The 21,201-nt window shown below is 35.4% G+C and overlaps 2 protein-coding genes across 2 annotated transcripts; one reads left to right on the top strand and one right to left on the bottom strand.

Moving 5' to 3' along the window:
* Positions 1–5,511: 5,511 nt before the first annotated feature.
* LOC100952158 (olfactory receptor 5M3-like) lies at positions 5,512–6,540 on the top strand. The gene has a single exon (XM_003802405.3). The coding sequence runs from the start codon at positions 5,541–5,543 to the stop codon at positions 6,471–6,473; it is 933 nt and encodes a 310-aa protein (XP_003802453.1). The 5' UTR covers positions 5,512–5,540; the 3' UTR covers positions 6,474–6,540.
* Positions 6,541–13,737: 7,197 nt separating this feature from the next.
* Positions 13,738–14,703, bottom strand: LOC100952588 (olfactory receptor 1038-like). Its single transcript, XM_012813169.1, has one exon. It carries the CDS (start codon positions 14,701–14,703, stop codon positions 13,738–13,740), a length of 966 nt encoding a protein of 321 aa, XP_012668623.1.
* Between the last annotated feature and the right edge of the window lie 6,498 nt (positions 14,704–21,201).

Below are 21,201 nucleotides of genomic sequence, written 5' to 3'. Positions count from 1 at the left end.
AAAAAAAAAAAAAAAAAAAAAAAAGCTGAGTGTTGTGGCAGGGGCCTGTAGTCCCAGCTACTTGGGAGGTGGAGACAGGAGAATTGCTTAAGCCCAGGAGTTTGAGGTTGGTGTGAGCTGTGATGCCACGGCACTCTACCCAGGGTGACAGCTTGAGGCTCTGTCTCAAACAAACAAAAAATAAATAAATAAAATGATAGGTAATAGAGATTCTGGGCAGGAATACGGGGAAAGGGGAACCCTCATCCACTGTAATGGAAATGTAAATTAGTGCAGCCATTATGGAGAACATTATGATGATTCCTCAGAAACCTTCCTAGAAAACTACCATTTGACTCAGGAAATGCATTTCTGGGTAGATATCTAAAAGACAGGAAATCAATATATCAAAAAGAGATATCTGCATTCCCATCTTTATTACAGCACTGTTTGCAATAGTCAAACTAATTCCTATCATCACATATACGGAAAAAGAAAATGTAGCACACACACTATGGGATATTGTTTGTTAATAAAATAAGAATGAAATTCTGTCATTTGCAGCCACAGGGATGGAGCTAAAGGACATTATGTTAAGCTAAGTAAATCACACACAGACATACAAATTTTCTCACTGACATGCAGGAACTAGAAAAAAAAGCAGATCTCATGAGAATAGAGAGACCAGATTGGTGGTTACCAGAAGCTGGGGAATGGAAGGAAGAAGGGAAGAGGAAGAGAAAATGAGAGTCAGTTTCTTGTCTATAAAATCAGAGTAATAATTGCCTCAGGATTGAATTACAAAAATGAAATTAGATTAGCATAGTATTTGGTATGTATTTCAATAAATACATTCATATTGTTACTCTATATTACTAGTAGTAATGTGTTCCTTCTTTATAGAATGAGGTAGTTGAGACTGGGCATGGTGGCTCACATCTGCAATCTTAGTACTTTGGGAGGGTGAGGCAGGTGGATTTCTTGAATTTAAAGTTTGAGGCAAGCCTGAGCAAGAGCAAGAGCCCAAGTCTACTAAAATTAGAAAAAACTAGCCAGACATTGTGGTTTACACCTGTAGTTCCAGCCACTCAGGAGGCTGAGGCCGGAGAATCTCTTGAGCTGAAGAGTTTGATGTTGTTGTGAGCTATGACACCATGGCATTCTACCCAGGGGCATGAAGGGAAACTTTGGCTCCAGGAAAAGGAAAAAAAAAAAATGAAGTATTTAAAACAGCTAATTTTTTCCTGCTTCAAAATGCTATAATTTTAATTACAGGAAATAACACTTGATTCCTTTTTCACTTGAAAATTCAAGCAGCACGGAATGTAAAGTATAAAACATAAAACTGGTGTATACAGGTTAAGCAACCCTATTAATAGATTTAATATGATACACCCTCCACACCAATTTTATCTTTGACTCCAGCGTCCATCAAAATAACTGGAGCTTTAAGGAAAATCAAACCTCACAAAACTATTACAAGAAAGCAAAAACAAAAAGCAAACAAACAAACAAAACCACATTCAACAGTTGACTCTCTCTCTAGAGATACACTTCCCCAGGGCCATTTCCAAGAGAACATTCTTAAATTGCATCTTGTTTTCCAAGGCAAACATTTAAGTGAGGCATCTCTTGTGGACTCCCAGTTTTTCTCGGCAGGTTTATGTTAAAATTATTTATCATTCCCTCATATAGAATTCTCTCTTCCACTCCACAACCTTACTAGGAATACTTGTCTTCATTCTCAGGTTGGTGAAAAATGCACTTATCTGAAACTTCCAGCTGAAGCTTGCATTATAAATTTTATTTTCCTTTATTCTTTATAATAATGATTTTATGTCATATTGTGTGTGAGAGAGAGAGAAAAAGAGAGAAACAGAAGAGATATATTTTCAATAAAGATTAGATTATTTGATTATTATAAATGTTTAATGGAATGTATTTCACTATTACTACTGGCATATGATCATAATGAAAAAGATATTATTATTAAGTCATAATAAGGAAAAGATGACACGAATAAAATATTCCCAAGTTTATAGAAATAAGTCATAGAGCCAATGTTCAACCAAAGTCTGATAATAAAAACAGAACTCTGACTGGGATATTTAACATAGATGGACCATTTGTGGATATCCAATGTGTGCCCCACCCTAGTCCATGGAAAAAATTGGTTTCCATGAAACTGATATCTGGTGCCACAGGACTGGGGACCTTCTGGGGAAAAAATCTACATTTATCGGTAATATAATTTGAAGTAGAGTCATGCAATAAAGGAAGGCATGTACATATTTTTTCACTTTAGAAGGTGAGGAAATCCTGTAAATACTTGTGTACTCCCAAATCCTGTATTTCTTTCTGGACCTTGCACCCCCTATCTACCCACTACAGTTATCCTGTAACCTAGCTGTTGCTATCCATTACCAAGGTAACCACAGCTCAAGTTTTCTTGTATTCACTCTTGGAAAGTACTAACAATGCTATCTCCTGCACTCCTACTTGTGCTAAGTCATCCTTGGTACTATGCAATTAAATCTGATTTTACAACTAAGAATTTTTCTGTTGCTAATCTTTGAAAATTGTATAGTAGTGAAAAGCTCAGGCAGCTACTCTAACAAGAAATTGAGTATAATCTGTTGACATACGTATAATCTTTGCATAGGTATGTTAATCCAAAGATCATAGAGATGATTTCAGTAACTCTGTAACAGATTTTGCAGCTTATGAATAAATATATTCCAAGGCAGTTTATGCAATTTTTAGACACCTTTAACTGTTATTCTTTTTTTAGTTAATGCTTCAAATTTTTATAAATTAGGACAAGACTTTGGAGTCATAAAGAGTCAGTCCAATATATTGTGATTGGTAGCTTTCTCCTTTATCCATAGGATTTTTCTTTCCAAGTTTTGTAGTTGAATGCCATGAGGCTTACCTTCTTCCCTGCTCTCTGATTTTTCTAGTGACTCCTAATGAAGGATACTTATGGATAGGATTGAGTAAAATGTAATCCTGCAGATTAAAAGAATGGTTTGGGGAATAATTATTCCCTAGAAATGATTTTTAGCCATCAGAAGGTATGATGTATTTCCATCTCCAGCACATGTATTGTCCTGATGAGAAGCCATCCTAAGATTTTTATTAGTTAGATTTGCAATCTGTGCCCCACATCAGTGATCCCCAGTCCTTTTGGTACCAGAGATCAGTTTCATGGAAACCAGATTTTTTCCACTCCCCGGGGTTGGGGTGTATTGGATACCAATAACAAACATGCAACCTAGATCTCTTACCTGGGCAGCATACAGTAGGGTTTGTGCTCCTGTGAGAATCTGTTGTCACCACTGATGTAACGGGGGCAGAGCTCAGGCAATGATGCCAATGATGGGTAGCATCAGTAAATACAGACAAAAGCTTCACTGGCTGCCCACCACTCACCCCCTGCTGTGGGGCCCAGTGGAGAGGACACAGGGTTTAGTGGTTCAGGACTGCAGTTCTCCAGGATGTGAATCTTTATTAGTGTTGAAGGAATCTTCCTAATATTTATATATGCATAAATATTCAAGTTAAGTAGATGTCTGGGGGAGTACTCATAACAGAGTTCTTTCCTACAGAACTTCTTATAGTTGAATTTTACTGATAGATTGTGAATCTTTAAGAGATTGGACAGAACACAAATGTGTCCTGTTATTATTTGATGGGGAAAGAGTTTTAGATTTTTCTCAATAATCTCTATTAACAACATGTAAGGGACTAGTGTTTTCATAGAAATGTAATTTGCAAAACATTGTCCAGAAAAAGTTTCATATGATGTATCTTACATTTGAGAATAAATTTTCAAAATATCTGAGAAAATTTCCTGGCATTCCCCTGGATGCCCAAAGAGAACTCAATCATTTTCCCTATTGCTGCCCCTATTATGACTCCAAGAAAGCATACAAGTTTTAGAAATTAGTTATTTACAGTATTGAAATAATTCCTCTTTTCAACTTGATCTGAAATGCTAGTTACCTATGTATGAATAGGTATTTCTGCACCTTTTATCCTAGGACATTTATTACAATATTCTTTTTACCAATTGTATATCAAGAACTCACTGTCCTGAATATCACCACATTTTTATGGGAAATTTTGATACATAACTGGTGAGATGCTGCTTAATTCTAGGTCTTTATTTTCCTTTGTAAATATTAAAATCAGATTATCTGCAAAAATTGGGTTAGAATTTTGGGAGTATAATTCACTCTATGGATTATTTTGAGATTTATTATTTTCTCCCTTTAGTGAACTATAAAAATGTCTCTCTATTTTTTTTTTTAAATGAACTCACATACACACACAGAAACACAGTTGTTGAGCAGTCCTAAGTTTGTATAGCAATGATGTCAGTGTCAGTTAAAGTAAATATTATCAGAGTTCTTTTCCACAGAACTTTTCCTACTTTACTAGGTAGATTTTGAATCTCTAAGAGATTTGACAGAACACTAGGGTGTCCTGTTATCATTTGATGGGGAAATGCTTTTAGATTTTTCTCCATAATGTCTATTAACATCATGCAAGATATTAGTGTTTTCTTAGAAATATAATTTATAGAACATTATCTGAAAGAAGTTTCACATAATACATGCTACATTTGAGAATAAATTTACAAAATATAACTGACTTCCTGGAATTCCATGGGAACTCCAACAAAACAGTCATTTTTCTTATTCCTGCCTCTATTATAACTGAATAAGAATACATACTAGTTCTAGAAATCATTTATTTGCATCAGTACCTCCATGAATAATGACAATAATGGTTTTGTTTTACTCATTTTTGAACATTAAAGAACATTAACAGTAGATGATATCTAGCGGATTATAATTGCATGTTGAATTTGAAAGGGAGTTTATGTCCAAGAAATGTGCACAAAGTATGAATGTATATTAATGGTTTACCCTTTAACTTGACTTCCATGGCTAATATGATTGGTTTATTACTTGTTTTTGGTTTGTTATTTTTTAATTTTAAAAAAGTATGAGATTGAATAACATGGCTCTATCTGATGGATTATTTCATTAAGTGGCTTTCATCTCTAATGATGAAGAATATGTTCATAATAAAAAAGGTAAGATGTAACATAACCATAATTTTTGAGTTCTGTGTAACAGAAAAGCATGACTATCATAATTAATTTAAAAATATAAAACTATAAAACCATGTCAGCATTGGAAATAAGACATATTTAAGAAATAATCTAGGCAACATGACTACTCACAAAACTTAATTCTAGAATATTTTAATCACTAAAATTGTGATTAGGTATTCACAAGGTTACTTGATGAATCTATTTATTTATCAAGTAATCTTCAGAGACCGTGTTATGTAACAGGTGCTTAGAAAATGCTTGTTTAAAAGAATGGCAAAGTGCAGTCATAAATACTGTAATGAATAAAGGAGACAACAGGGGCATGGATAAAGATATAAATTAATAAATGGACAATTTTTATTAATAAAATAATTCTTTTTATTTCATTTTAGTTTTTACAGAGATTTATAACTCATATTGACTTAGAATTCAGAAAATGCTGAATTTCACTGATGTGACAGAATTTATTCTTTTGGGATTAACCAGTTATCGAGAATGGCAAGTTCTCTTCTTCGTCATCTTTCTCATGGTCTATATTATCACCATGGTGGGCAATATTGGAGTGATCGCCTTAATTAAGATCAGTCCACAGCTGAACAGCCCCATGTACTTTTTCCTCAGCCATTTGTCCTTTGTTGATGTGTGGTTTTCTTCCAACGTCACCCCTAAATTGTTGGAAAACCTGCTCTCAGAGACAAAAACGATTTCTTATGCAGGATGTTTAATACAGTGCTTCTTCTTCATTGCTCTTGTTCATGTGGAAATTTTTATTCTTGCTGTGATGGCCTTTGACAGATACATGGCAATTGGGAACCCTCTGCTCTACAGCAGCAAAATGTCAAGGGTTGTCTGTATGCGACTGATCTGTTTCCCTTACATATATGGTTTCTTGACTAGTCTGGCAGCAACGTTATGGACTTATGGCTTATACTTCTGTGGGAAAATTGAGATCAACCACTTCTACTGTGCAGACCCACCTCTCATCAAGATGGCCTGTGCGGGGACTTTTGTGAAAGAATATACGATGCTCATATTGGCAGGAATTAACTTCACATATTCCCTGATTGTGATTATCATCTCTTATATATTCATTCTCATTGCCATCCTACGAATGCGCTCAGCAGAAGGGAGACGGAAAGCCTTTTCCACCTGTGGGTCCCATCTGACAGCAGTCATCATATTTTATGGTACCTTGATCTTTATGTATCTCAGACGTCCCACTGAGGAGTCTGTGGAGCAGGGGAAGATGGTGGCTGTCTTCTATACCACAGTGATCCCCATGTTGAATCCCATTATTTACACTCTGAGGAACAAGGATGTGAAGGAAGCTATGAACAAAGTAATCAATAGAAAATCTTTAACAAAATGAAGTAAAATTTGATTTAATGTCTTTTATGATTTGTTTGGAGACAGGTCATTGCCTAATATATGGGAACATTAAGCTAATGAAGTGTGGTGGGTTGGAAAGGAAAAAAATAAAGTGATGTAAATTGCTAAAAAACAAAAAAGAAAATAAAGTAGATTAATTCATTTCTGGTGATGTAAGTAGTGAAGGTAAATTTTAATTAATTAATTAGTTGAGAAGATAATGTGTGCCAAAGTGCACAGTACACTAGTTCAAATTGGTCAAATATTTAGCCAGAACCAAAAGATATTTTCTTATTCACAAGTCCAGTGGATGAATTTAGGAAATGTATATTTGTCCATTTAGAAACAAACTTTGGCCAGAAAAAAATAACAAAGTAACCTTTTATGAAGGCATAAAAATAGTGGTCTCACTAATGATTATGAGATTATTTACTATTTAATGATTTCTTCATTCTATTGGAATTGGGTCTGTTCACAGACTACTAACTTGAAAATATCAATGTATTGTTTTCCAACTTTTCTTCATTTTTTGGTGTTCTTAAGAGACATAACATGATAAACGTCTCTCATTTAGAGATTTCGAGATGTGCCAACTTTCAATTCAACAGTTGCCAGTGGTCCAAGTGTCCACAGGCTCCTGGCGGTGACTTTAGTCTGACCAAGTGTAGCAGAAAATTCCATTTAAAAAGGTAAATCTTTTGCCCACAAAGAAATGGGGTTGTTTGTTCTGTTCTTAGTGATTAATTTGAATTCTCTATAGATTCTAGTTATCAGACCTTTATCAGAATTATAACCTGCAAAAATCTTCTTCCATTCCAAAGGCTGTCTGTTTCTTTTACTTGCAGTTCCCTTAGCTGTGCAGAAGCTTTCTAGCTTGATCAAATCCTAGTAATATATTTTTGGTGTTCCTTCAATTGCCAGGGAGGTCCTTCTCACAAAATATTTTCCCAGGCCAATATCTTCAAGCATTTTCTCTACCCTCTCTTCTACTATTTTATAGCTTCATGTCTTAAGTTTAAATATTTTATCCAGAGAGAATTAATTTTTGTTAGTAGTGAAAAGTGAGGGTCTACTTTCAGTCTTCTACAGGTCACTACCAATTTTCCCAGCACCATTTGTTAAATAAGGAGTCTTTTCCCCAATGTATGTTTTTGTTAGACTTATCAAAGATAAATGATCATTACATGGCTGGGTTCATCTCTAGATTTTCTCATCTGTTTCATAAATCTACATCTCTATTTTTGTGCCTGTACCATGCTGTTTTCATCACTACAGATTTGTAGTATAATCTGAAGTCCAGTAATGTGATGCCTCATTTGTTTTTATTTCTAGGTAATATATTGGTTATTTGAATTTTTTTCTGATTCTATATAAAATGAAGTACTATTTTTTCAAGTTCTTTAAAGTATGACATTGGTGCTTTGATAGGAATTGCATTAAAATCTGCAGATTACTTTTGGTGGCATATTATAAATGACTTACCACAAAAAATAAGTAAGTGAGGTAATGCTTATATTAGTCAGTTTGATTTAAGCACTCCATATTGTACATCAGATCATCACATTGTATTCCATATGTATACAGTTATGATTTAATAAAAATTAAGTTAAAAATAAAATAAAGCAAAAAAACTAGGCCACTCCAAAAAAAAAAAAAAAAGAAAAACATACTGAATGTATCAATTAAGAAAGTGGACATACTGTTTCACTTTGGAGGCATTTAATTAAATATTTATTAATTTTGAAAAAAATAAGTTAAATCATTACATAGTTTAGTCAATTTTTCTTCTTAAAAAATCAAATATATAAGATGGATTATTTATTCTTAACAATTACATGTACTGTCATAATAATAGTAGCATAATTTGATATCTCTCTGTGCCTCATTTCATGAAGTAAAAATATGAGGCTGTAAATTAACAACTTAATTCATTGATGACTATGTCCTTAGACCAAAACAAATATTAAAAACAAAAAATAAATAAATTAAAAATAAAAGATAAACTCTTCCATTGCAGAAAATATATAACTAAAAAATACAATTCACACATTTAAGTAAAGAAAAATGTATCTGCAAAGATGAAGAGATAAAGCAAGATTAATACCATGTAAGAAAAAAATTCTTTGTCCATTATTGAATTTTTTTTCCTCAGGAAAAACTAGAAATACCTATGAACTCATTTGCATATACATATTCATACCATAACTATGAATTGGTACTTTATACTGAATTGTAATATCACTGTGTCTGTCATCACAAAATCACAGACTAATACCTAAAGACTTTCAAATCTAAGGTACATAAGGGTCTTTTGGAGGGTCAGGTAAATGTAATTTCTTTTGGCAATAAAAACATTTATTTGCTGTTTGGGGGGAACTTTTGATGTGCCAGATTAGTTGTTTATATATTCAAAATGTTGCTTATAAATTTCAAAATGTGTTATAAAGCATTAATACTTGTAGTCTGTGGGAGGGTGGGTTAAGATTATCTTTATTATCGCTTTATTCCTAGAGATGAAAACTTCCCTACTTACTCTTTTGTAGAGCTAGTTTAGAGTTACAGGAAGAATTATGATGTCAAGATCAATGTTAAATCACATTCCTGCTTTGAGTCTCCAAACTTTAAATGAATTGTGGAAGGCAAATAAAACCTAATCACCTCTGCTTGTTTCTTTTTTGTATTTCTCACTCTATCTCTATCTCTCTCACACACACTTTCTTTCTTTGCAATTTACATTTTCTTCAGTTATTGTATATTAAGTAAAAATTTCCTAGTACCAAGTTCATCTAACAGACTTTCTCCATAATAGGTACAAAGAAACTCAGGTGTTCTGGGTACCTGGGCACTAAAGGATGCAAAATAAATAAATGTTATTTTTATTATCATAATAACAATAACAACAATAATAACTTGGGGCACAAATCTGTCAATAATGCTCTAGACTAAGTGAAGGAAGTATATATTTTAGATTGCTTAGTCTGGGTCAGGATCTGTGTTCTTTGGCTTGATAGTGTTTAAATGTGATCAAATAACATAATATTTATTTCACATATGTATGTATACATACATTCTTCAAAATAAGGATAATATTAGTCACAATTCTATTGGGGTGGTAAGATAATACTTGTAAACTATTTAGAGGTGAAACTGGACAAATAATGTCAACTTTTTCTTTTTGCTTCATATGCTACACAGAGGGGCAGAGAGTCATCCTTACATTGTCTAAGATCCTCTTAAGCATAGCATAAGATAATAGTTTCTAGCACTCTGAGAGGCTGAGGCATATGGATTGCTTAAGCTTAAGAGTTTGAGGCCAGCCTGTACAAGAGCGAGACCCTGCCTCTAAAAATAGCTGGGGATTGTGGCAGGTGCCTGTAGTCCCAGCTACTTGGAAGGCTGAGGCAAGAGGATTGAAGTTTCTGTGAGCTATAAGCCCACACCACTTTAACGAGGGCAAGAAAGTGAGACTCTTGTCTTAAAAAAAAAAAAAGAATAGATAGTTTCTCTATGTCAGAGATGAGTGCTTTGAAGCTTAGAAGTATGTTACTTGTCCGGGCAGTGCCTGTGGCTCAAAGGACTAGGGTGCTGGCCCCATATACCAGAGGTGGTGGATTCAAACCCAGCCCCAGTCAAAAATTGCCACCCTCCCCCACCCAAAAAAGTACACTATTTGTCTAAGATCACTTAGTCCAAGTCGTATAGCAAAGGCATAATTCCAGACTTGTCTGAGTTCAAGGTTTATCTCCCACCTCAGCAGTGACCTTTACTGGTGGTCATTCTCCCAGATACTGCCAAGTGATTTATTCTCCAAGGCATCTGGCATCTGAAATTGTCAGATGGAACAAATCGCTGTGATCATCAATCCTGAGAGATAATGCTTTTAGAACTTTGGCACAATGATAAAGAAAATGCCTAAAAATTTACATGAAACAAATCCACCATATTTTCCTGAGATGCATAATTGTCAATGTGTGAATGAAAGGGGTCAGAACCCAGTGAAACTGGGAGACAGATTATATCATGATCAAGAATTTGATCTCACTTTTATTTAAGAATGATTCTTCCCATCAACGCTCCTTAACTTCTACTACCACTAAAATGTTTCTAGAATTTAGTCAGAATATGTGTGTGTGTGTGTGTGTGTGTGTGGGTGGGTGTAGTGCATGTGTGTATTAGCTGGTTAGTTCCTTAGGGTAATGATCCCAGTGCTCCTAATGTTCAAGACATCAGCCCTAAACTGAGTGTCCAAGCCAAATCCAGGCCATCATGATAGATTGGCAGACTAATAAAGCAGAGGTGGTATTTGAACGACAGACTGGAGACTATACACACACAATAATATCAGGGCTGGTAATGCATCCCTTGTTTTTTAACAGACTTAGGGAAATTTGTTTTCAAGTTGACACTGACTTGCTGTACAGGTGCCTCAGTTTTACTCTGTGCCTGACTGCAGGATTCCACAGGGTACGTGGGGGAATGTAGATCATGCTACTGGAACACTGGCCTTAGTTGAACATTAACTGCTTTAATCACCCATTTCTGGCACTTTAATTCTCTCTGGGTCTCAGAAACTCATTTTAAACTTGAGCATTTTTCCAAGAATTTGTTTGGTATCTGCCTCCTCCACACAGGACTGAGAAGTGGGGGCATATGTGTCTGCTTGTCAAGATACAACACAGTATCAAGTATGTGACAGACATCAAACATGAAAATGGATGAATGAAAAAATGGCAAACTATTACGGTAGAGTTGGATTATGTTGCCTTGTAATCATCCCAGTTTAGAACTCTATTCTTTGGCCTTGATCACTTGGTTTTAAGCTTTTCCTTCCTGATCTACCCCATTGTAATTTTATTATATCACCACAATTTCAAAGACTCTTCATATACCACTGATTTACGTTAGTAAGTTACAGATAGGACTGCAGTTTTGCTTGTGATACTGTAACAAAAGACAGTATTCCCTTCTAATAATTTGGACTCTTGGATTTCTATATGAAAATGACATCTTTTCAAAAAACTTCATACGTAGTACTCATGTGTATTAGTCAGGATTCTGCAGAGAAACAGAACCAAGAATATATCCTATTAACACACACACATGCACACACATGCATACACACACATTAGCTCAGATTGAAACCCTAAACTGTTTTTCAAGCCAAATCTAGGCTGCTGTATATATATATATATATATATATATATATGAAGAAATGTATTATGAAATTGGTTCATATAATTATGAAGGCCTACAATATGCTACCTGCAAACTGGGAGATCAGGAAAAATGGTTTTGTAATTCAGTCTGAATCGGAAGACCTGAAAGCTAGGAGAGCTGATGGCATAACTAACTCCTAATATGAGGTCAAAGGCCTGAGAACTGGAGTGGGGCATGGTGCTAGTGTAGGCTAGAGTCTGAAGCCCAAGAATCAACAGCTAATGTCTGAGGGCAATAGAAGACAGGCATCCAGGTAAAGAAACAAAACAGAATTTGTTCTTTCTCCACCTTTTTGTTCTTTTGGGGCCCTTAACAGATTGGATGATGTCTATCCATATTGATGAGGGTGATCTTCATTTATATTACTGAGTCAAATGCTAATCTCTTCCAGATACATCCTCATAGGTACACTCAGAGATAATATTTTGCCAGATATATTGGCATCCTTTAGCTCAGTCAAGTCACACAAAATTAACCACCAAGTTGTTAAATTTCAGGGAGTAATTAGTGAATGTAGTGATGATTAGAGGCAGAGTAAATGATGATGGTTAGTATCTTGGTATGGGATGTACACAGAATGACATGGGAGTACACAAGACATTCAATTCCTTGCTTCCTCCTCTATTCTCTAGAATATACTAAACAGAAAGAAATTTGAAATAAGTAATTCAAATTCAATTCTTATTAAAAGCTTCATAGGAGCTTCTAAGTCAAACCTATCAGAGTAGTATGTCTAAACAGTAGTAATCTGTTAAAAACTTTAATTCTTCAAATCCATCCAGGTTATTAGAAAAGATACAAAACTTATGGCTTTTTAATGGCTGCATGGTATTTCATGGTGTACATATACCACAGTTTATTAATCCTTTCATGTGTTGAAGGGCACCTGTGTTGTTTCCACATCTTTGTATTTGTGAACTGTGCTGCTATAAACATTTGAATGCAAATGTCCTTGTGGTAAAATGATTTTTTTCTAATAAAATCATATGCATAACATGTAGTCAGTACTTAATTAGAATCAGTAGATTAACACCTACATAACTTGTGTGAGAGAAAAACTCAAAATACTAGGTATCTACCTAACTGAACAAAAATCATTTTACAACAAAGACATTTGCACCTGAATGTTTATTGCAGCCCAATTCACAATCATCAAGTCATGGAAGCAGCCTAAATGCCTATCAACCCATGAATGGATAAACAAATTGTGTTATATGTTTACCATGGAATACTATGCAGCCATAAAAAGAGGGGGACTTGCATCTTTTATGTTTACCCAGATGGAGCTGGAACACTTTCTTAGTAAAGTATCTCAAGAATGAAACAAAAAAAGTATCCAATGTACTTAATACTACTATGAAACCAATATATAAACACTTACACATTCATATGAATGATAAAACACAAAGATAGTCCAGAAATAAAGAGGGGAGAAGAGAAAGTGGGGAAGGGAATGGGGAGAGCAAGTGGAGGGAGGGTATTTGATGGGATCTCACCTAATGTACACAATGCAAGGGTACATTTCAAAACAACTGAGAGTATATTATAAATGTCTTAACCACAAAAATAAGTAAGGGAGGTGATGATTATGTTTATTAGTTTGATTTAAGCATTCCACATTGTATACCAAATCATCATCTTGTACCCCAGAAATGTACACATTTTATGATTTAATACAAATTAAGTTAAAAAAATAAAATGACTTCAGGTAAGGGGAGGAAGGAAAGGGGTTGAATAAATTCTCACCCAATGAGTATAATGTCTAGATATGTTGCACACTTCCTGGGTGAAAGGCACAACTACAATCTGGACTTTACAAAAGCAAACTATGTAACCTAATCACATGTACACGTATATTAACCTGAAAATAAAAAAAAAAACCAAAACAACTTTAATTCTACTCCTTTAAACAGTTTATCTTATTATAGATTTTATGAATAACAAACTCAAGTACACAAGAATTTTACTCATATAAAGAATGGTCAAAATGAATGTACCCCAGTCAAAGATTTTGACAACATTAGATATACATGTGGCACTGTTCCAAGTCAGGAAATCCCTTTCTTAAACTTTGTTAGAGGCAGGATATACCATCTTTCAATAGCTTTTCTCAGGGCATTCTTTACCTCTTGATTCCTCAAGCTGTAGATCATGGGGTTCAACATGGGGATGATGATTGTATAGAATACAGAGGCCATTTTGTCTGTGTCCAGGGAATGGTTGGATTTGGGCTGCAGATACATGAAGATCAGAGTCCCGTAGAATATAGTCACGGCAGTCAGATGAGAGGCACAGGTGGAGAAAGCTTTGCACCTCCCTTCTGCAGACCGGATTCTCAGGATGGCAGCCACAATGTATAAGTAAGAAATGAGGACGGTGGTCAAAGAGCTGATCATGTTGAATCCAGCAAAGATGAAAATCAGGATCTCTTTGAGGCTGGTGTCTGAGCAGGCCAGGGCCATCAAGGGGACATCATCACAATAGAAGTGATTGATTATGTTGGGGCCACAATAGATCAATTGGAAAGTCACTACCGTGTGGAGCAAAGCAACAGAAAAGCTGTATAAGTAGGGGCCAGATACCAGTCGCATACACACTTTTTGGGACATGACTACCATATAGAGAAGAGGATTGCAAATGGCCACATAGCGGTCATAAGCCATTACCGCAAGGAGGAACATCTCCGAAATCAGGAAGTTCAGGAAAAAGCCCAGCTGTGCTGCACAGGCATAGAAAGATATAGACCTGTGCCCAGTCAGAAGCGTCTGCAGGAACTTGGGGGCTATGGATGAGGAGTAACAAAGGTCTACAAAGGCCAGATTACTGAGAAAAAAGTACATGGGTGTGTGAAGCCGAGAATCCAGCCGTATTAATGAAATCATCCCAACGTTTCCTACCAAAGTTAGAGTATACACACCTGAAATGAGCAGGAAGAGGATGATTTCAATCTCTCTCTGGACTGAAAAGCCCAGAAGGATGAATTCTGTTACTCTAGTGCTGTTTCTTTCAGCCATTTGTTGGAGTTTCTCATCTGCTGAAAAGACAAGAGAGGACCAAAGACAAATTTTTGGCAATAGGACATTGTAATTAGAGGCCAACTCTTGTGTATTGGGCTGATTAGAAGACACTGTTTGCTGAAGTAGAACATAAGAGGAAATGGACACAACCTGTTTCAAACTTTCCTCTCAGGCTGCTTATAATTTTATAAGTCAAAAATTAATAAGCGATAAAAATAAATCAATTGAATGCTACACAGTAAAGATAGTAAAAAACCAATGAAAATGTTGTTATATTTGTAAAGATATTTAATAGTGATGTTTAGAGAATATTTTTTTTTTTTGAGACAGAGCCTCAAGCTGTCCCCCTGGGTAGAGTGCCATGGCATCACAGCTCATAGCAACCTCCAACTCCTAGGCTCAAGTGAGTCTCCTGCCTCAGCCTCCCAAGTAGCTGGGACCACAAACACCCACCACAACGCCAGGCTATTTTTTGGTTGCAGCTGTCATTGTTGTTTGGCAGGCCCAGGCTGGATTTGAACCTGCCACCTTAGGTATATGTGGCTGGCGCCTTATCCACTTGAGCCACAGGTGCTGAGCCAAGTTTAGAGAATATTAAATCATATTGGACAAGAAGAAGAAAATAATCTTCTCTTTCCTGCTGCTTTATTTTATTTTTGGTGCAGCAAAACCTTAATGCATAAATTTGTTATTTTTCCCAGATTTGTATTTATATTTTAACAAATACACCTCATGCTAAATGAAATGTTAAACAGTATATTCAGTGAGGAGAAAAAAGGAAGCCACTAAACATTTACATTTGCAAATCAGGCAAATTTGTATGTATCTAATTTTCAAATATAGTTTTTCTAAAAAGAAAACAAATACATCTGTGAGTAAGGCTGGGATATATACTGTTCAAAAGCATAGTTATCTAGATTAGTGGAAATTGGAGCATAGTATTCTATTTTAATTATTTACAGCATTTATAATCAGAAATGTGTTCTGCAATATCAGGTTACTTTTCAATGAGAAAATAGCACAAGTCCCAGCTTTTTAAATGTGGTAATCTCTTCTATGAGAGAAAACAATCATTTTCAGCAAATAACCCTTCTATTTTATGTGATCTGAAAAGTTGTTTTCTTTAAAGCAAGGAACTTTTGTTCACAATTGCGAATGTATCTATTGCTTCTTGGGCCATGTTTAAGGGTCTGAGCCTTCTGCAACTTGGGTGGTGCTGCTATGTCCTCTGGGCGAGTGTCAGGAGGAAGAAGGAGGGAGAGCAGACCCAGCCAGGAATGAGCAGTTCCCCTAAGTTGCTGAGTCAGTTCTCCTTATTTGGACTCTGCATTCATAGGAAAGATAGAGCCATGTCCTCCTCCAATAGCCACCACCTTCAGGGCATCCCCTTAGATCCTCGGCTGTCAGTGCCCTCATTCAGTTCTCATTTCTCTGTCCTTAACTCTCCTGTGGTCATCACACCCTGCCTGATATGGTTACTGAAAGTTATATGGCTCATTCTACCTTTGAGTATGAGAAAGCTAACTTTAAATTTGGGAGGAAGGTAAAACATAAGTAATTCTTATCATATTACAATTTTAAAAAAGGATATAAAATAGAAAGAATAATATCCTTTTCTTACCAAACTTACTGCTCAGAGGGAAACTTTTTTCTTCCTCATAGTTTGGTGTGAGTGGGCAGAAAATTTGTTCTTTTAATTTTCTCTTCTTCCTCTGTGGACCCAAGTTTAATGCTGTAATTAGTACCTAATATGTTCTTTTTTTTAAATTTCTTATAGCATAACTGTGTACATTAATGCAATCATGGGGTACAGTGTGCCATTTTCATATACATTTTGAAATACTTTCATCAAACTGGTTAACATAACATTCATGTCATTTTCTTAGTTATTGAGTTAAAAAGTTTCTGCACAGCCAAGAACACAGTAAATGAAGTGAGTAGACAGCCCTCAGAATGAAAGAAGGTATTTGCTGGTTATATCTGCGACAAAGATTTAATAACCAGAATCCACAGAGAACTCAAACATATTAGCAAGAAAAAAAATAAGCAATCCCATCTCAGGGTGGGCAAGGGACCTACTATGTTCTTTAATAACAGAACAAATACAGCGGGTGCCAAAAGAAGGTATACACATTTTAAGGAAGAAAAAAACTGTATAAAAATTGTAATATTTAAGTCACATTTAACTTCTGCAATTATAAGAGCTACAAGATACAATATTCAAGAGAACAGAAGAACAGACATTATCAGTATATACTGAATATTACAATTTTAATACGATTTTTTCCTTTCTGAAAATCTGTATACATTTTTGGCACCCTATGTATATACAAATGCAAAGTATTTACATTACACAGAGACATACACAAATACACATATATGCATCTACATGCATACATACATACACACATAAAATATGGCACAAAAATAATTTTCTCCCTCAGACATCTTAATTTGTGGAAGCTAAGGCTCATTTCATTAGGATGAAACTGAGATGTCCTCCTGATGAAGTCTTAATACAGTTCACAGTCCTTCAGCTCGCTATTCTGAGTGTAGAATAAGAAAACAAGTAAGAAAGTATTGATTTAGCCAATATTAGCCTGCCTTTAGACATGGGGACATGCTGATATTAGTTCCACTTTTGGTCTTCTATGGTAAACATCTCTTCATATGTCTAGAGGTAATAAGTGAGAGCTTTAATACGGGGTTGCTTTTCTATAAACATGCCCTAGAATCAGGCTCATTTTCCTTGCTTATTTATGCATAATATAAAGAACAAGTGCAAAACCTATACATCGTCTTTATTTCAAATTTGGAAATAGTTAGCTCTCATTTTTGTGTATTACTTTCAAGTATAAATGTCTCTTTGATACACATTGTCTTTTAAACAAGCACTATTTTCTTCTAAGAGAAAAGCAATTCTCACTAACATAAACCCTCTAGTTTCCCAGGAATGGGCTTCTGAAGTTTTATCAACAGATAACAAATGTTTTCCTCTTCTAAAGGAAATCCAAGTCTCAAGGAACAGTTAAGAGAGATGTTTTATTGGGGAGAGTTAAAAGGGTTATTTAAAGCCTGAGTGTGGACATCAGCCTCATGCAGCTGAAGCACAGTTAGGAAGGTCATCTAGGCTGTTTTTTAATGAGGAAAGTTATGTAAGACTTTGGGAAAGGACCTGTTAGAAATGACCATTTGAACCTGTCAACCTACCCAGTTAGAGAAGAAATCCTCCCTGGAATGTTTCCATAGGGGTGTCCTTTCACTTGACCATCAGGGAGAGTATATGAGTGGGTGATATATGCCTTTATAGTGTGCAGTCTTTATTCTTTCAAAGTTAATTCCAAATATTCCCCAGACATGATTCCCCAGGGCCACTAGCCCTGCTGGGCCCAAATGTCATAAGGAAATTCTAACTAGAAAAACATAAGCCTATGAAGACAAAGGCAAGATTCCATCATATTTGAATTAGAACCATCTCACCACTGAGTCATTAGTCTTTGTTTATATATGTGAAATTCAGTTTATGTAACCAATGCAAAGCAAAGCAGAAACAAATGGCGCACAATGTAAAGGCCACGGTCCTCTCTAACGTAGTGTCACTACTTGTGCACCCATGTTGCTTCCTCTCCCTTGCTCTGAAGGAGGGGGATTCTCATTTAATCATTTGTTGGGCCATCACCTGCTTTATATGTAGAAGTTATACGTTTTTGGCAGATTTATTTATTGTTTTCTTTTCTATAGGTGAACATGAAAATAACAATGGCTTCTCTCTACTTACATCCTATAGAGTTTACAGTTAGTTTTACTTAAAATTTAACATTTAAAAATCACATGATGTTTTATTTGTCGTATGGCCTTAGGGGGGCTCTAAGTGGTATTTGTCCACAAAGCTAACCAATTGACCTGACTGCATAATCCATCTCTTTCTTCCTAAGTTAGAATTAACACAAATTTAAAATGTTATTTTATTGATGAAAATAATGTAATTAAATCAAGTACCTTCTATATACATAAATAATAAATGCCTTATAGTTTCAGAATTCTTGATGGGTACCAAGTATTTTTATATTTTCTTTCTTTTGTAAAACAAAAAGAAAAGACTTTTCTTGGCATAACGTATATGCATGCTTGTTTCTAAATTTCATATACATACAATATGAAACAACATATAAATTATCCATTAATAGCAATTTCTCTTAAATTTGGAGATAATTATTTGTCTACCACATTGTTTTATTTTTAGTTTTTGATTACAGTAAAAGCATTCAACATGGGGTCTACTCTTAGCATTTTTTTAAGTCAGCAATATTAGTCAGCCTTAAAAGAAAAAAAAAAGAAAATTCTTCCATTTGGGACAAGATGGATAGACCTTGGGGACATTATCTTAAGTGAAATAAATCAGTCATAGAAGACAAATTCTGAGTGATTTCTATGAAGCATCAAAATAGTCTCCCTCATATTTTTGCATTATTTATTAAATTCAGCTCATAAAATATATGAAAATTTACTACATATAATTACTGCTATTCATCAGCAATATATATCAGGATTTTACATGATACTGAATATTCTTCCAAAATCATGTTTTCTAATACATGTAAATATAACAAAACATATGATGACATTTTGTGATTTTTTTCTAATTAGCAAAATAATAATGCTATGATAAATTACCTTATTGTAATTTGCTTATAATGACCACATTTTTTAGATAAAATTCAAAAAAAGAGAAATGTTGAGTAGTGTTATATCTGTAGTGACCTGAAAAGATCAACTTGGATCCCACTTAGGTGTAATTAATTGGTAATTTAATACACCTGCACAGGGGACTGCTACCCTGAGAGGCAGTTGGCCCTGAAGTGGTGGTTAGGTTGTCTTTTATATTATTTTTTATGGGTTGCTAAGCAAACAGGCCAGTACAGAAGTGAAACATTATGGTTAGCTTGGGGCAGGGTTACAGCCTGGGTAACAATGAATATAGCTTGGGTAACATAGCTTAGAACTTCCCATGCTTCTTTGTTCTGAAGCCTTTTCTCATATCGATCCTGGAGGGGGGAGGCAGGGAAACATCTGGGAGCTTGCCTGTGGGACAGGGGAAAGGGCTGGGAGCTTGTCTGTGGGAATGGGCTGGGAGCTTGCTGTGACAGTAGGAGAATGCAGCTACTGTAAAACTTTTTAGTTGTTGCTAAATTATCTTTTTCTGATAATGCTTCTTTAAAAGTTGTTTTATATGTTGCCTCCTTTTAATGTGTTGTTTTTCCTGAAATTATTCTAATAAAGCTTTTACACCCTCCTCTTCACTGATAAAGTCACCTTACTGAAGTCATACGACCTCCACATTGCATAAAACCAAGATCAACTCTCCTTCATGTTCTGTAACCTCTTAGGAATATTTGCCAAAGTTCCTCATTCCTTGGTTATCTTTCCTCACTTGGACATCCACACACTCCTGGATTTCTCCCACTGTTTCTTCTCTGGGTTTTGTTGTTGGTCCCTCTTAATTGTCTTCATTTGCCACTAGCAAAGAGCCACAGACTCGATTCTTTGTTGTTTTGTCTTTTTATAGCTGCACATCCTTCCCTTTTTGTTAATTTCATTTAATGTTAGTATTGAAATACACACATACACACACAGAGAAGGTCTTCAAATAAGGTCATTTTATGAATTGCTCCCTGCCAGAGCATAGGTTTGCTCCCAGTCCTACAGTTTCCTCCCATGTCCTAAAAAGGTGCATGTTAGGTCAGTTAACCTCAAGTGTCTGAACGTGAACGTGTGAGGATGTGTGAGCCCTAGAGAGAGAGACTGAACCTGAAATCCTGTCCAGGGCTCCTTCCTGCCTCATGGACTGATTTACCAGGATAGATTCAGGCCACCTGTGACTTGAAGAACAAGGGCTTTTTATTATTATTATTCTTTCTTAAATATATATATCACTAACATTTATTTTGATTTCTGATATTAGAAGTGTTTGGGTATTTATTTATGAGTCTGGTGATATTTTTGTTACTAGACACACTGTAGGACCAAGGTCTCCAGTTGTTTTTGGCACCAGGCACTTGTTTTGTGAAAGATAGTTTTTCCATGGATCAAGGGTAGGAGGATTAGATTCTCATCTGGAGTTTGTGCATGCTAGATCCCTCCATGCAGTTTATAGTAGGATTCCTCTTCTCTGAGAATCTAACGTCCCTCCTTATCTGATAGGAGGTGGAGTTCAGGCAGTGATGTAAAGAATGGCCATAAAAACAGATGAAGCTTTATTCGCTTACCTGCAGCTCATTTTTCTGCCATAGGGTGGACTCTAACAGGACACTGATGAGTACCAGTAATGAAGATTTACCACTGTGCGTGTCTATTTCCTAATGTATCTCCTCACCTCAGTTTTCTGGACTCTGGACTCTGGACTCCCACATTCAGTATCCTCTTGACACTTTTACTTGGATATATATTAAACATTGTAAATATAATGTCTGAACTGAATTCCTGATAACCCATTTC

The sequence above is a fragment of the Otolemur garnettii genome, unplaced genomic scaffold (genome assembly GCF_000181295.1).
Source record: "Otolemur garnettii isolate 467f Iridium unplaced genomic scaffold, OtoGar3 scaffold00247, whole genome shotgun sequence".
NCBI classification, from domain to species: Eukaryota; Metazoa; Chordata; class Mammalia; order Primates; family Galagidae; genus Otolemur; species Otolemur garnettii.
This window is presented reverse-complemented; position numbering and strand designations above follow the sequence as displayed.